The sequence below is a fragment of the Danio aesculapii genome, chromosome 15 (genome assembly GCF_903798145.1).
Source record: "Danio aesculapii chromosome 15, fDanAes4.1, whole genome shotgun sequence".
Classification (NCBI taxonomy): Eukaryota; Metazoa; Chordata; class Actinopteri; order Cypriniformes; family Danionidae; genus Danio; species Danio aesculapii.
In genome coordinates, this window is record NC_079449.1 from 44,249,387 (window position 1) to 44,266,554 (window position 17,168).

Sequence of the window (17,168 nt, forward strand, 5' to 3'; positions counted from 1 at the left end):
TATTCTAGCCTAAATAAAACAAATAAGACTTTTTCCAGAAGAAAAAATATTATAGCAAATACTGTGAAAAATTTCAACATCATTTGGGAAATATTTGACAAAGAAATACAAAATCACAGGAGGGCGAATAATTCTGACTTTAACTGTAAATGAGGTTAAAAGAGAACAGATTTTTACTTTGTTCACAACTTTATTATTAAGGCTTTTTATTATTATTACATTAATATTACATTAAAAGCTAAGCCAAAGTGTTCCAGCTGTGTTCTGATCTAAAGTTAGAAAATTCACGTACAATTTTTAACTATAAATATAATCAGTATTTATTTGTTTGCCAGAGAAAGAAAGGAAGAAAGAAAGAAAGACAGAAAAAAGGAAAGAAAGAAAAAAAGATAAAAACAAAAGAAAGAAAAAAAAGAAGGAAAGAAAGAAAAAAAGATAAAAACAAAAGAAAGAAAAGAAGAAGGAAAGAAAGAAAAAAAGGTAAAAACAAAAGAAAGAAAGAAGAAGGAAAGAAAGAAAAAAAAAGATAAAAACAAAAGAAAGAAAAGAAGAAGGAAAGAAAGAAAAAAAAGATAAAAACAAAAGAAAGAAAAGAAGAAGGAAAGAAAGAAAAAAAAGATAAAAACAAAAGAAAGAAAAGAAGAAGGAAAGAAAGAAAAAAAAGATAAAAACAAAAGAAATAAAAAAGGAGAAAAGAAAGAAAAAAGGAGAAAAGAAAGAAAGAAAAAAGAAGGAAACAAAGAAAAAAGATAACAACAAAAGAAAGAAAGAAAAAAAAGATAAAAACAAAGAAAGAAAGAAAGAAAGAAAGAAGAAAAGAAGGAAAAAATATAAAAACAAAGAAAGAAAAAAGAAGGAAAGAAAGAAAAAAAGATAAAAACAAAAGAAAGAGAAAGAAAGAAAAAAAAAGAAAAAAAAAAAAAAAAAGAAAGAAAAAAAAAGAAGAAGAAAAAAGATAAAAACAAAAGAAAGAAAGAAAAAAAAGAAGAAAGAAAGAAGAAAAGAAGGAAAAAATATAAAAACAAAAGAAAGAAAGAAAAAAGAAGGAAAGAAAGAAAAATAGATAAAAACAAAAGAAAGAAAAACAGAAGGAAAGAAAGAAAAAAAGATAAAAACAAAAAAAAGAAAGAAAGAAAGAAAGAAAGAAAGAAAGAAAGAAAGAAAAGAAAAAAAGATAAAAACGAAAGAAAGAAAGAAAGAAAGAAAGAAAGAAAGAAAGAAAGAAAGAAAGAAAGAAAGATAAAAACAAAAGAAAGAAAGAAAGAAAGAAAGAAGAAAGAAAGAAAGAAAGAAGAAAGAAAAAAAGATAAAAACGAAGAAAAAAAAAAGAAAGAAAGAAAGAAAGAAAGAAAGAAAGAAAGATAAAAACAAAAGAAAGAAAGAAAAAAGAAAGAAAGAAAGAAAGAAAGAAAGAAAGAAAGAAAGATAAAAACAAAAGAAAAAAAGAAAGAAATAAAGAAAGAAAGAAAGAAAGAAAGAAAGAAAGAAAGAAAGATAAAAACAAAAAGAAAGAAAGAAAAAAGAAGGAAAGAAAGAAAGAAAGAAAGAAAGAAAAAAAGATAAAAACAAAAGAAAGAAAGAAAGAAAGAAAGAAAGAAAGAAAGAAAGAAAGAAAGAAAGAAAGAAAGAAAGAAAGAAAGAAAGAAAAAAAGATAAAAACAAAAGAAAGAAAGAAAAAAAGAAGGAAAGAAAGAAAAAAAGAAAAAAGATAAAACAAAAGAAAGAAAAAAGAAGGAAAGAAAGAAAAAAAGATAAAAACAAAGAAAGAAAAAAAGAAAGAAAGAAAGAAAAAAGATAAAAATAAAAGAAAGAAAGAAAGAAAGAAAGAAAGAAAGAAAGAAGAAAGAAAAGAAAGAAAGAAAGAAGAAAGAAAGAAAGAAAGAAAGAAAGAAAGAAAGAAAGAAAAGAAGAAGGAAAGAAAAAGGTTTTGGAACACTTGAAGTGAGTAAACAGTAAGTAAATTGCCATTTTGGGTGACCCCTCCTCCCTTTATTGGAAAGTTCATTTATATCGGAGCTCACAGACTGAAACAAACGGCCTTTTCTAAATGCTTATTTAAAAGAACTGAGTTGGAGCACAAGAAAAGCACAATGAATTAAATGAATGAAGGCATAAGTAACTCCAGATGCTTGTTTTCTCTCTCTCTCTCTCTCTCTCTCTCTCTCTCTTTCTTTGTGTTGACCTACATGAAGAAAATCACTGCAGCGGTTGACCTGCACTCATTACAGTGAGAATGAGTAAGTCAACTTCAGCATACTAAACGAAATGACATAAGTCACTTTCATTGTCTCAATCAGAGATCTGAGAACTGTCTCTCATTGACGGGAGGACATAAGCACAGCTGTTGCTTGGCTTTTCCCAAAGATCCCGGCATTTTTCCCCGAGTTCAATTTCCCATGGGTGTGCCTGCTGCACCGCTTCTTCCTCTCTCTGCCTGTCAGCTCGGTCAGAAACATGACTGGACCCAGGATAGAGCCCTGCTGCATTTACTATCCCTCACAGACTCCCAACTAAATCCTTGTCAGATGGATGAACACTGTACATTAAAAAAAAGCTGCCACATAATATATTACTCAGGCTATTTTAGGTGAGAATGTAGCTTTTTAGACATCAAATATGCAGGCTATTTTAAGGACAGTGTCTACCTGGAAATGTGTTACAATGATTTCAGAGATGGGATTTTCAGCCCCCAAAAAGCCCCGCCGAGAGCAACCTTATTACGGACACTTATTCTAGATTCTGATCTATAGAAATATAATTCATTTTTGGTATGTCATACTCAAAAGTATACAACAGTATATATACGCAACAGTTCTGTCTGGTTCTTGAATCTGATTGGCTGATAGCCATGCGATATTCTGCAAATAACAGCACTCGTCCAGCCTCTTAACCCTTCACCCTTGTGTATTACTTCGCCTAGATACAGCAACAAGCAGAGGACACTCCACAGTTTGACAAATATTGCAGCTGTTGGACGACATAATGTACATTTGAGGCTTTTTTTTAGACGAGGATGTAGTTGTTTAGATTGCAACATTGCAGTTTATTTAAAAGGACAGTGCCTATTTTAAATATTTATCATTTCGGAGCATCGAAGTCAGTGCATCGGCTGCCATCAGCCTGTCATACTGAGCAGACCATAGACTGTAAAATATATGGACGTAGTATTCGTGACGTCACCCATAGGTTTCTGAAGAGCGCAAAAGAAGCTACAAGTAGGCTCGGCCAACCGTCGCCATTTTGTTCGCGCGTCATCGCACCCACGGCGGGATACCAAACAAGGGCAAGAGGCGGAGAGTGAGCGGAGCTACAGACACCTGCTGGCACTTTGCTTAGACCTGGCAGACAGACTTTACTTTGGGAGAAACGCTTGATACTTTATTACCTGCGACTCGTTTGTGTTCTGACCACATGTGCTTGGCTGTACACTATATCAATAAAGTGTTTAGACTTTTAAAAACACTGTAGTAATACATTGAGCCACTAAACATTGCTCTTATGACGTTTTTCTACAGGAGGAAAACGCGAAATACGTCCAAACACTTCAGATATAGTCTGTGTTAGTACATGCAAGACTATTGATAACCTCCAGCATAACACTGTATGATAACGCTTCAGATGACTGTTCTAGAGCCTACAGCTAATCAATCTGTCACATTCTGGAGTGCTTTACGGGTCTAAAGAGAAATATTAATGATAAATGATCTTAAATAAAAAAATACATTTATAGAGATGGTATACAACTATATTCTATATATGGTATATAACTATATATGTATATAACTTTACTCACATGGGAAACGGAGGCCACATGAATGGTTTGTGAGCACAATTAAATGCACACAGCATCCCATATCATCTGATAATTGTAAGAAATAAGTCCAAAAGGCAGCTGACTGTGTAAAGCCACATAAAACAAAAGAAAAATACGATGAATATGCCGCGATCAGTGGCTAATCTGCCGGATTCAGCTGAGGTGAAGTGACGGCGACCAGCGAGACCTAGCTGTCACTCAAGTGGCCACGCCCTTAATTATGCAAACTTAATATAACCTAATATAAAGGAAATGGATGAGTTATAAAAAAATTCACCCCCCTCACAGTTGTCATGGAGGGTAATAATAGCTATATGAACCAAAATCGTTCTTTGTACCAGGCTGTAAACACCTTTATTTCTGCTGTAAAGTTGGTCATTCTAACAGTGCGCTCAATTACAATTTGCTCTATTATGGAGCCAGGACTAGCGGAATTTTGATGAATTGCAGTTTCAGCTACTTCCGTATTGGCTTCCCGAGGGAGAGCGGGAGGTTGCCGCTTAGAGCAGACCAACGAAAGTGACGATTGACATTCCTCCACAAGATGGCGACAGAGACCACATAATAAGTGCTTAGGGCAAAAAAACTGCATTTTCTTAGCGTAAATTTCAAACATACAGCAGAACTGACATTCTAAGTCGATCTCTCTCTTTTGTTAGTTGTAGTGCTGTATTTATACCACAGAATCTGCTAGTGTTTCTTTGGCTTTTTCTGGGTTAATTATTGTGAAATCCCGATTGCACAAATACTGGAAAATCTCTGTAGACTGATGGCATTTCATGCCATTCAGCCTTACAATCTTAAAATGTGAGCAAAAATCACCTGTTTTGTCATCATTTTAGACATTACGCTAGAGAATCATTCAAACACCAGCTCTAAAGTGACGTTGGTGAGTTAGTAACGGCTTCTGCTGTTCTGACGTCAGCTGCAGCTGTGAATGAATGGCGAAAGAAAGTAGTTCCTAATATAAAAGGGTTTTTAGACTCGCCGTGTTTGAGTTTTTTTTTTAATATACACGATTATGCCTTCGAACTGTTGTATAAACGCAATATCACATGAGTAGCATTGCGATGTTTCTGTATATCGGCACTGGTGTTTGTTCAAACTTAGCCTAAAATTATCTTTTTTTTCAGTGTAGTAATATTTACTGAATGCTGAAATCTCTGCAAGTCTGGAAGGTAAGAAGCTCTGGTTACCATGATGACAGTGCTGTGCGGTTCACAGATGACCATGCCCTCCTCCAGCGGTGCGCTTTCCAATAAATGTTGTTTCTGCTGGTCAGAAAAGACGCGTGAATGGTTTCTCCTCATTATAAAATTCACAGCCTGTAGTAGACTTGAGGTACAGCCCATGCCTGGCGATCCGGCTCAGATCTTCATGGAAGTCCCGCCTACATTCATTTTTTCCCCCCTAAAAAATCCTCGAAATCTTCTGAGTGGCCTTATGTGGGGTTCATCAAAACAGAACAGATGTTTAAAGGCTTCAAAAGTGGATCCGAATGAAATCTCCAGATCATGTTGATGATCTAGACACCAACTATCAACTTTTTATGGTTCAGTTTGGCCAGGTTTACTTCTTCAAACATCCTGTGAGTGTCCTCCAAGCCCCTCTTTCTCTCTCGTTCTGGAGAAGTGGAGAGCAGGAAACACTGACAACATTGTCTCTGTGCACAGATCAGCTGCAGCTGTGCACAGCTGGATCAGCCAATCAGCATGCGCCTATTACGTCAGCTGACCAGGAAAATGGCCAAAATCACACTGGCTGTAGACACACTCCCACAGTCTACTCTTGGACCCGCTGTCCCACACATACCCATTTTTCCGTCCCACTTGTTTTCTTCCAATAATATTAGACTAGATATTCCTCGAGATACTAGTATTCAGCTTAAAGTGACATTTAAAGGCTTAACTAGGTTAATTAGGGTAAAGTTAGGGTAATTAGGCAAGTCATTGTTGCAACAAATATTGCTTAAGGGGGCTAATAATATTGACCTTAAAATGGGTTTTAAAAGTTAAAAACTGCTTTTATTCTAGCCGAAATGAAACAAATAAGACTATCTTCAGAAGAAAAAATATTATAGGTAATACTGTAAAAAATTCCTGAAACTGTTCAACATCATTTGGGAAAAAAAATAAATAAATTATATATATATATATATATATATATATATATATATATATATATATATATATATATATATATATATATATATATATATATATATATATATATATATATATATATATATATCACAGATGGGCAAATAATGTTGACTTCAATTGTGTTTTAATATTCTGTGGAAGGTGTATAGGACCAAAAATACACCTAATTATACACCTATGTTTGTCTAATTAAAACACTGGGTCCGAACATTACGATAAATACAGTAAAAACAGCTAGTATTCAATATTTGTGTCCTCTTTCTTACAGATGACTTTCTTGTGTACGCATTTCTATTGAGCATTATAAGTGCATTTCTCTTTTTTATCTTAACAATACACAAACCCAACATGACATGATGCTATCAAACTAATGATTAATGTTTGAAAGAACTTTAAAGGGCACCTATGGAGAAAAATCTACTTTTCAAGCTGTTTGGACAGAAATGTGTGTAAGTATAGTGTATAAACTGTCATATTGGAGTGATATAAACACACCCAGTCCTTTTTTTTCAAATTTAACAACAAAAACGGTGGACCAATTGGAGCGGTTTTCAGATCGACCGCAACTTTACATAGGAGTGCGGTCCCCCCGCCCACCAATATTGATTGACAGCTGCGCGCATTAACATGTCTCAATAGTCACGTGTATAATCATATCATCAAGAGAGGACGAGCGCAAAGCAACCGTAAATAAAAGATCTGTTCAGTTCGCTAGGATCATCAATCATCATCAAATGTGATCAAGAGTGAGTTTCACAAGTTTAAAATGTTTTAAAACAGAGCATGTGTGTAATGAATTACAGCGATTTAGCTTAGCTTTACTTCATCAGCACAGCCGCGTGTCAGAACAATTATAAAGGAAGACGCTTCAATCCCGGTTTGTGGGCGTTAAATCAGGTTTATTTTGTACATTAATATAAGAGATATCCATACAGCAGTGGATATTGCCAGTACCATGTCACATATGTGTGCAAAACGAGTGCCACGCTTAACGCGCTGTCTCTCTCTCTCTGTGTGTGTGTGTCTGCGCTATGAGTGTGTGTGTCTGTGGTATGTGTGTGTGTGTGTCTGCGCTATGTGTGTATATGTGTCTGCACTATTTGTGTGTGTCCTCGCTGTGTGTGTGTGAACTTTGTAATGACATTGTGTGTGACTCATTGTTGCAACTCCACAAAAAATGCATCAAATACTGATTGTTAAAGTTCTTACTGTAGTATTTCTCACACACGTTACGTGAGATCTGCTTCCTGAGGCAGCCGAGGGCGGCGATTGCTGACAAGCACATGGGAACGGTGGGCGGGGAGGACTAGCCTTAAAGGCCCAGTACAAAAAACAGCAAAACCTTTTTTCCAGCTATAATACAGACACTTCAAACAGCTATAATGAATAATCTGATGGGTGTTTTGAGCTGAAACTTTACAGACACATTCTGGAGACACAAAAGACTTATATTAAATATGAAAAAAGGGGTAACCTATGTGCCCTTTAAAATAATTAAAAGCCTCATCCGCACAAACTGTCTTTTATTAAACTCTTCGCTCTCAATACCTTTTGTTACCTTGCTAATTATTGAATTGTATTCTGTTTGTTGTATTTTCATCCACTCTGGGGTGATTTTGAGGCTTAATTTCCCTCGAGGTACGTATTTTTGCAGTTTTTGGTTTTCGCGAATCCGCGAGAGGCCGCTGTGTGCACCTTTTTCGCTTCTCGGACGTCTCCTGCGAGTGCCGTTCGTGCCTGCGCTGTTCTCGCGTGAACCCACCAGAGGCCACTGTCGAACGAACGTCTGTCTGTCCGACTGGCTGAATGATTGACTGGGCGACTGGCCAATCGGCCGGCCGACCGACCGACCCACCCTCCTCCTTCCCCGAACCCAACCAATTTTACCGATTGACCCGCCCGCCCTAAAACCAACCAACAATTTACAAAAGCCATCCGGAAAAAGAAAAGCCCTCGTCCGATTTTATTTTTGTACCACGTTTTCGGATTTTACCACATTCTCACCACATTATGAACCTCTTCGCTTTATTTCTTGGATTCTGTTTTAGTCTTACCTGATTTCTGGAACCGCTCTTCCCCGGACTTGAACCCGCTTGTCGTGGTCAGCTCCTCTCTGCACCTCGAGTCCGCCGACGCACAAGACGAGCTAACCGGACAAACTGGTTGCGGCGGGAAAGCCCTTCACATGAAGGCAAGCGGTCAGCTGGCGAGCGCTAAAAGGAACGGTGTCATACCGCCCCGCAGCGTTCGCCTAAAAAACTAAATGCAGCCATACGTACCTCCGGCTACATAATTCGCGGTCACCAGAAACGTCCTCGGGACTACGTTTTCAGAATGGGCCTGGGTTGCTTAATTTGCATGAGTTATTAAAACTATTATGTTTAGAAATGTGTTGAAAAAAATCTTCTATCCATTTAACTAGTAATTCTGACTTCAACTGTACACGTTTCTTTCCACATCAAGTTCACCAGCATTTGGTACTCTGAACTTTTAAGCATCTATAGGTTGGAGCTGTCCTCCAATACCACATTAAGCACTAGCTCTTTTTAGATTTAGATTTGAACTATCCTGAACTATCTGAGTCATACCAGAGCCACAACTTCAGATTCACAGCAGCCCCTCCCCATGAGTGTTCAGTGCCGTTACAAAAATAACCTGCTGTTGTACATCCAATAACCCTGAATGCATTTCTTTTAAGGCGGAAACCGGAGCACCCGGGGGAAGCCCTCGCCAACATGGGGAGAACATGCAAACTCCACACAGAAACGCCAACTGGACCAGCCGGGACTCGCACCAGCGACCTTCTTGCTGTGAGGTGGCAGGGCTAACCATTAAGCCACCATGTCGCCACTATATCTGATCCAAATATCTAAAAATTCTTAAATCAAGAAGCATTTTCTATACAAGCAAATCATACTGTCTTGTTTTAAGAAATAATGAGCCAAAATTAAGGAAGATTTGCATTAAAACAAGCTAAATAATCTGCCAATAGGGTAAGTGAAATAATCTCATGTCAAAAGGACAGACAAGATTACTTTCCTTACCCCGTTGGCAGATTATTTAACTTGTTTTAAGGAAAAACTCACTTTATAATGGATTATTATGTCTTAAAACAAGACAATATGTTTTGCTTGTCTAGAAAATGCGTCTTGATTTAAGAATTTTGAGTTATTTGGACTAGAAACGACAAAAAAAAGTCAAAATAATATTTAAAAATGACTCATTTGGTAATACACAGACTTAATAAAAGTATCTGCATCAGAAACAACACTATTATTTTAGAGTTTTATTAAAAATGAGCTAAATTACACTATTTTTGGCAGCTTTAGGCAGAATTTGGGCAGTTTTGTACTCTACTTTTAATCCTCTTAATACCACACATACAAGAGTGCTGTAAGTGCCATAAAAAGCACATTTGTGCACTTAACACGTTAATGCTTTTGCTCACAGATGAGTCGAAAGGTGTTTAGATAGTTTGGGTGTGAGGTTATTTCTGAGTAAAACCTCAAAACACACAGGATATTACACACCTACAGCAAACTTCTGAGAAACACAAACCTTGACACGCACACACACGCACACACACACACACACACACACACACACACACACACACACACACACACACACACACACACACACACACACACAAACACACATATATATATATATATATATATATATATATATATATATATATATATATATATATATATAAGTAAAAGAGAAAGTTGACAGTGCATTTTGTCAAGCTCCTCCAAGTACTCTGCAATGGTTCAAAGTTCACTTTCACTTGACTTCTTTTGTGCCATCTAGTGTCTGTACATCTACACCACACACATTTCCAGTTTTCAAGCAAACCAGCATTCGGTTGACTCCTAATTCATTTATTCATTTATTCTTTTTTTTTTTTGGCTTAGTCCCTTTATTGATCAGGGGTTTCCACAGCAAAATGAACCGCCAACTATTCCAGCATATGTTTTATGCAGCAAATGCCCTTCCAGCTGCAACCCAGTACTGTAAAACACCCATACACTCTCATTCACACACATACACTAAGGCCAATTTAATTAATCCAATTGACCTATAGCGCATGTGTTTGTACTGTGGGGGAAACCGAAGCACCCAGAGGAAACCCACGCCAACACAGGGAGAACATGCAAACTCCACACAGAATTGCCAACTGACCCAGTCTGAGCTTGAACCAGCGACCTTCTTGCTGTGAGGCGATTGTGCTACTTACTGCGCCACCGTAAATAAAGGGACTAAGCCGAAATGAAAATGAATGGATGAATGAAAAATATAGTCTTTAAAGAGAAACTTATTTACTTTAAAGCGTTAGTATTAGTCAATATATATCAATAATAATAATAATAATAATAATAATAATAATATCATTGATAATAATAATAATAACAATTATAATAATAATATTAATAATAATAATAATAATAATAATAATAATAATAATATTGATAAAAATAATAATATTGATAATAATAATAATAATAATAATAATAATAATAATAATAATATTGATAATAATAATAATAATATTGATGATAATAATAAAAATAATAATATTAATAATATTAATAATAATAATAATAATAATAATAATAATAATAATAATATTGATAATAATAATAATAATATTGATGATAATAATAAAAATAATAATATTAATAATAATAATAATAATAATAATAATAATATTGATAATAATAATAATAATATTGATGATAATAATAATAATAATTATAATAATAATAATATTAATAATATTAATAATAATAATATTGATAATAATAATAATAATATTGATGATAATAATAAAAATAATAATATTAATAATAATAATAATAATAATAATAATATTGATAATAATAATAATATTGATAATAATAATAATAATAATAATAATAATAATAATAATAATAATAATATATTATTATAGGGCGTCAAGGTGGCGCAGTGGGTAGCACGATCGCCTCACAGCAAGAAGGTCATTCGTTCGAGCCCTGGCTGGGCCAGTTGGTGTTTCTGTGTGGAGTTTGCATGTTCTCCCTGTGTTGGTGTGGGTTTTCCCCATAGTCCAAACACATGCGCTATAGAGGAATAGAATAAACTAAATTGGCCATCGTGTATGTTTGTGGATGCAGGAGTGTATGGGTGTTTCCTATTGGGTTGCGGCTGAAAGGGTATCTGCTGCATAAAACATGCTGAATAAGTTGGAGGTTCACTCCGCTGTGGCGACCCCAGATTAATAAAGCTGAAAAGAAAATGAATGAATGAATAATAATAATAAGAAGAAGAAGAAGAAAGAGCTTTATTGCCAGGGATATTTACATATACGAGGTATTTGTTTTTGTGGCAAAAGTTTCCACAGTGCAACAGAATGACAGTGATAAGTATGGAGGACAAAATCTGCAAAAACAATAAATAAAGGCGCAAATAAATAAATAAACGAGTAAACAAATCCATAAATTCAAATAAAACAATAAATATGAAAACAAATAAACAAATATATATACAAAATCCACAAATTCCTGCATAAATAAATAAATATATAAATAATTAATAGTGCGGGCAGATAAATAATGAAATAAATTACACCCATAATGCTAAACTGAAAGTTGACTTATTTTACAAACGTTTATTTATTTTAGAACTTATGTCTTACGTGGGTTTTAAGGGAACTGCATGAATTACATTGGCTGTAGTGTATGAGTGTGTGTGTGTGTGTGTGTGTGTGATTAAGAGTGTGTATGGGAGTTTCCCAGTATTGGTTTGTGGCTGGAAGGGCATCCGCTGAGTAAAACATCTGCTGGAATAGTTGGCGGTTCATTCCGCTGTGGCGACCCCTGATAAATAAAGGACTAAGCTGAAGGAAAATGAATGAGTTTTAATTTCATGTGCACTTTAAAGTAGCTCTGTTGACCCCAACTAAGCAAGCCAAAAGCAACAGTGGCAAGAATCACACACACAAAAGAAATGTAGAAATAAAATCAGTTCAGCAACAAAAGCCAATGATCAGCCTGCAGGGGGCAGTCTCAGCTCTCAGACACACACACACACACACGCACACACATTTGTTTTTGTGAAAAGTGGGTACATTACATAGGCTTCCATTCATTTTACACTGTCCAAACCGTATATTGTATTGCCCTCACCCCACCCTACCCCTAAACCCAACCATCACAGGAGACTGTGTGCAGCTTTACCCTGATTAAACTCATCCGGTGGGATTTATAAGCTTTTTGAGAAATCAGGACGTCACCAACGTCCTCATATTTCACCTCCGTTTTGTAATACCTGTGTCATACCTATGTCATTATACAGATTTGTGTCCTGACATGTAACAAAAACACATGCACAGACACACACACACACACACACACACACACACGCGCGCGCACGCGCGCACGCACGCACGCACGCACACACACGCACGCACGCACACACACACACACACACACACACACACACACACACACACACACACACACACACACACTCTAGCATTCCCCCTCCTGTTTTTTTTTTTCTTTTTGAGAAAAGGAAACTATTAATTCCTCCACAGGGAAGCATTAATAGCCCTCAGACATGACGGAGTAGAGGAAGATAAGCATTGAGTTTCCATTTTCTTCTTCCTTCCCTCATCCTCTTTTTTGTTTTTGTTTTGTATAATTCCTATTTCGGGTGACACAGTGGCTCAGTGGTTAGCACTGTGGCCTCACAGCAAGAAGGTCGCTGGTTCGAGTCCCAGCTGGGTCAGTTGGCATTTCTGTGTGGAGTTTGCAAGTCCAACAAGTCCAAACACATGCGCTATAGGGGAATTGGGTAAACTAAATTGGCCGTAGTGTTTGAGTGTGAATTAGTGTGTATGGGTGTTTCCCAGTACTGGGTTGCAGCTGGAAGGGCCTCCGCTGTGTAAAACATATGCTGGAATAGTTGGCGGTTCATTCCAGTGTGGTGACCCCACACTGTGAGAAATTCCTGAATCTGTTAAACATCGTTCGGGAAATATTTGAAAAAGAAAACTCACCGGAGGGCGAATAACTCTGACTTTAACTGTAGTTGTTGCGTTTCTCTATTTCTGTTCTCGCTTCTCTGTGCGTCACTGATTTCGCTTGTTAACAGGTATTCATCATTAACACCCAATCATCATTTAATTGGTCAGTTTCGCTCATTAATAGCAAAACCGATTTGATGTGATGTGTGGACGATACATGGTTTTGCTGTGGCGTTTAATGGGTTAAACGTTTAATATAAAATGCGTTTTTTACAGTAATAAGCTGTTTAAGTTTACAGCGAACAAACTAGAAAAACGGCAAGTTGCCAGTTGTTTACTGTAAAACCCAAAAATACTGTATTCATTCATTTCCTTCGGCTTAGTCCCTTATTTATCAGGGGTCACCACAGTGGAATGAACCGTATAGTGCAATTCCCCTGTAGCGCATGTGTTTGGACTGTGGGGGAAACTGGAGCACCCGGAGAAAACCCACGCCAACTCAGGGAGAACATGCAAACTCCACACAGAAACGCCAACTGACCCATCCGGGACTAGAAAAAAACGACCTTCTTGCACCTAGTTTATTCATTCATTCATTTTCTTGTCAGCTTAATCCCTTTATTAATCCGGGGTCGCCACGGCGGAATGAACCGCCAACTTATCCAGCACGTTTTTACACAACGGATGCCCTTCAAGCCGCAACCCATCTCTGGGAAACATCCACACACACTCATTCACACTCATACACTATGGACAATTTAGCCTACCCAATTCACCTGTACCGCATGTCTTTAGACTGTGGGGAAAACCGGAGCACCCGGAGGAAACCCAGGCGAACGCAGGGAGAACATGCAAACTCCACACAGAAATGCCAACTGACCCAGCCGAGGCATGAACCAGCGACCTTCTTGCTGTGAGGCGACAGCACTACCTACTGCGCCACTGCGACGCCTACATAATTTGTTTACTTAATAATTATAAGTCAATGGGTTTACTTCCTTTTTTAAGACAAGTCAACTAATCACTTTTACAGTGTATACATTTGGGCCACAAATGTTTCTGGTTTTGGGGGGGGATGGGGAGCATAAAGGCCATCAGTGCAGCGTATTAATAGCCTTTCACTCCGGCTCTGCTGTTTGAATGAATTCCAGCATTCTCTAGGGGCATTTCTGAGTGGGACGCTAGTATGCAGCGTCTGCAGTCCACCTCCATCTGCAGTGCCAGTGCCAGCGGACATTGAGAAAACAGCCCTTTGATGCTCTCTTCTATACCATATTGCAAAAATCTGATATGGCAATATTAGTTTTACAGCAATAAACAGTAGAAGTCAGAATAATTCACCATCCTGTGATTTTTTTTTCGTTTTTAAATATTTCCCAAATGATGTTGAACAGATTCAGGAAATTTTCACAGTATTTCCTATAATGTTTTTTCTTCTGGAGAAAGTCTTATTTGTATTATTTCGGCTAGAATAAAAGCAGTTTTTAATTTCTTTAAACCCATTTTAAGGTCAATATTATTAGCCCCTTTAAGCAATATTAGTTTTGGATTGTCTCCAGAACAAACCACTGTTATACAATGACTTGCCTAATTACACTAACTTTACCCTAATTAACCTAGTTAAGCCTTTAAATGTCACTTTAAGCTGAACACTAGTGTCTTGAAGAATATCTAGTCTAATATTATGTGCTGTCATCATAGCAAAGATAAAAGAAATTGAAAAAAATAAAGTGGGGCTAATAATTCTGACTTCAACTGTGTGTACAAAATTTTAATTGTAATTTTTGTAGACAGGTAAAAAAAATCAGAAAATTAAGTTTGTTTCACTTAAGACAAGCTAAATAATCTGCCATTGAGGTAAGCAAAATAATCTTGTTTTAAGGAAAATGTCTTTCAATTTCGCCCTATTTCTGAAAACCAAGTGAAGTTTCATAAACTAATTTGGAGAGGAGCACGTGATATGATTGAGCACGTCTGGCCACTCATCTGTAATCAGTAATAATCCAATCAGAGTGATCCTAGTCTACTATAAATGGATCATTTTCTCCCTACTGTTTCTATCTTCGTTTGGAAGAATCCCCCCTTCCACCCCATCTCCTCCTTTTCCTCCCTTTTCTAAAGGGGGAGCTCTCGAGACCTATCTGATCTCGGATCTCCTGATATGCTTATCGACCGGACGGGAGCCCTGGGCTCAAATATCTCCGAGCTCAGGGTTCTCAGGGACAGCATGCCAAACCTGCTTTATACGCCAAGCAAATCTAAGTGGGAACTCTTGAAACAATATTTATTTGCTTGTCTAGAAAATGCTTCTTGATTTAAGAAGTTTTTGATATTTGGACTAGAAACAAGAGAAAAACTCTAAGTATGAAATGGATTCATTTGCCGTGTGATTTGTGGCTCCTGGTCAACTAAAATTCAGACTCAATATTGCGAATCCTGCGATGTGACTGTTGCAGATATGTTGTGCACATTGCTGAAATGACATATCCCCCATTTTACACGTGTTTTCTTTAAACACATGAAAAACACATAAAAAAAACCTTACATATGCCTTAGGAACGGTATTTCAGTAAAATGTTGTGGCTTTAAAGTTTTGACTGTTCCAAACCACGGTAAACCTTGAAACTGGTTATCGCCCATGCCTAGTGTTATGACTAGGCCCACACGGAATATGGGCGCGCAGATTTCCACAGATTTTTAGCCCATCATTATTTCTGTTTATTTACTTGTGTAAATGTGAGTAAATCTTTATTTATTCAGTTTTTTTAATAATTTCAGTAATATTATTGACTAATATGAGTGTGTTCGTTTGATTTATTTACAATGCAGTTTGTACAGTAATGTTTTCTGTCTTTTAGTAGAAATATTATATGAGAGACTTGCTCTGTTTACTAAATAAAGTGAATCTAATTGGATTTGCCTTTTAAACATTAAATACAAGTTAAAAAGATATTATTTTTTATTTCACATATTAATGTTTTAGTTAAGATACTCCCAAAATAACTCAGCAGAAATCCGCAGATTTTTAGCAAAATTCTCCGCAGAGATAGCAAAAAATGTCCGCAGATACCGTGTGGCCCTAGTTATGACATGGAAAACTAGAGTTAAAATGATCAAACTGAAACATTATGCAATAGATTGCTTCACCGATGTTGGCAGTGATTTTAACCTTTAATTACGACGCCACTGTGGTGTTGATTTAACTTCACTGATCACAGTAATTATGTGGTTCTAGTCAGCATGAGACCCAGAATTGCTTTCATCAGGATTTTAAACAACGGAAACACTTCACAAATGAAGACGTGAGGAATCAGCATCTGAATTTCAACAATGGGGAGACATTTCTCGCTACAGTGCATGCTGAAATGCGAGGTTACTATGTCAGTATAGGTGGCCATTGATCGAGGTGGACACTATGTCATGTGGAGTCCCACAAGGCTCAATTCTGGCACCTCTCCTGTTCAACCTTTATATGCAACCCAGGCTCATTCTGAGAACGTAGTCCCGTGGACGTTTCTCAGGTAAGAAAACAAAAACAAAATCCAAAAAATGAAGCAAACAAGTTTGTCACAGGGTGAGAATGTGGTCAAAATCCGAAAACGTGGTAAAAATTAGACGAGGGCTTTTCTTTTTCTGGAAAAATCGAATCGTCGTTGGTTGGGTTTAGGGACGGAGGAGGGTGGGTTGGCCGGTCGCACGGTCAATCATTCTGTCATCCAGGCAGACAGGCAGAAGGTCGTTCGACAGCGGCCTCCAGCGGGTTTACACAAGAACGGCGCGGGAAAAAGTGTGCACAGCGGTCTCTCGCGGACTCGCGAAAACAAAAACTGCAAAAATACGTACCTCCCGGGACGTATTTCGCGGTCTCCAGAAACGTCCCCGGGACTACGTTCTCAGAATGAGCCTGGGTTGTTTATTTGCTCCCTCTGAGCCAAATAATGAGAAAGAACCAAATCTCCTACCACAGCTATGCTGATGACACTCAGATCTACTTAGCCTTACTGGCTAATGACTTCAGCCCTATTGACACCCTCTGCCAGTGCATTGATGAAATTAACAATGATGTGCCAAAACTTACTTCAATTAAACAAAGTGAAAACTGAAGTCATTGTGATTGGGAACAGAGATGAGGTTCTCAAGGTGAATGCGTACCTTGGCTCTAAGAGTCAAACCACAA

The 17,168-nt window shown here is 37.0% G+C and overlaps 1 protein-coding gene across 4 annotated transcripts in view; it reads right to left on the minus strand.

The window, feature by feature from the left end:
• Positions 1 to 17,168, minus strand: part of dock10 (dedicator of cytokinesis 10) — a 167,497-nt gene that overhangs the window by 127,090 nt on the left and 23,239 nt on the right. For 3 of the 4 annotated variants that reach the window (XM_056473285.1, XM_056473284.1, XM_056473281.1), the window contains exon 1: positions 5,011 to 5,424. The exons of the other annotated variant lie outside the window; for it this stretch is intronic. In XM_056473285.1, the coding sequence (XP_056329260.1) occupies positions 5,011 to 5,166 (156 nt within the window). In that variant the 5' untranslated portion in view covers positions 5,167 to 5,424. Of the gene's footprint in view, positions 1 to 5,010; positions 5,425 to 17,168 lie in introns of those variants that run through there. 4 annotated transcript variants of the gene reach the window in all.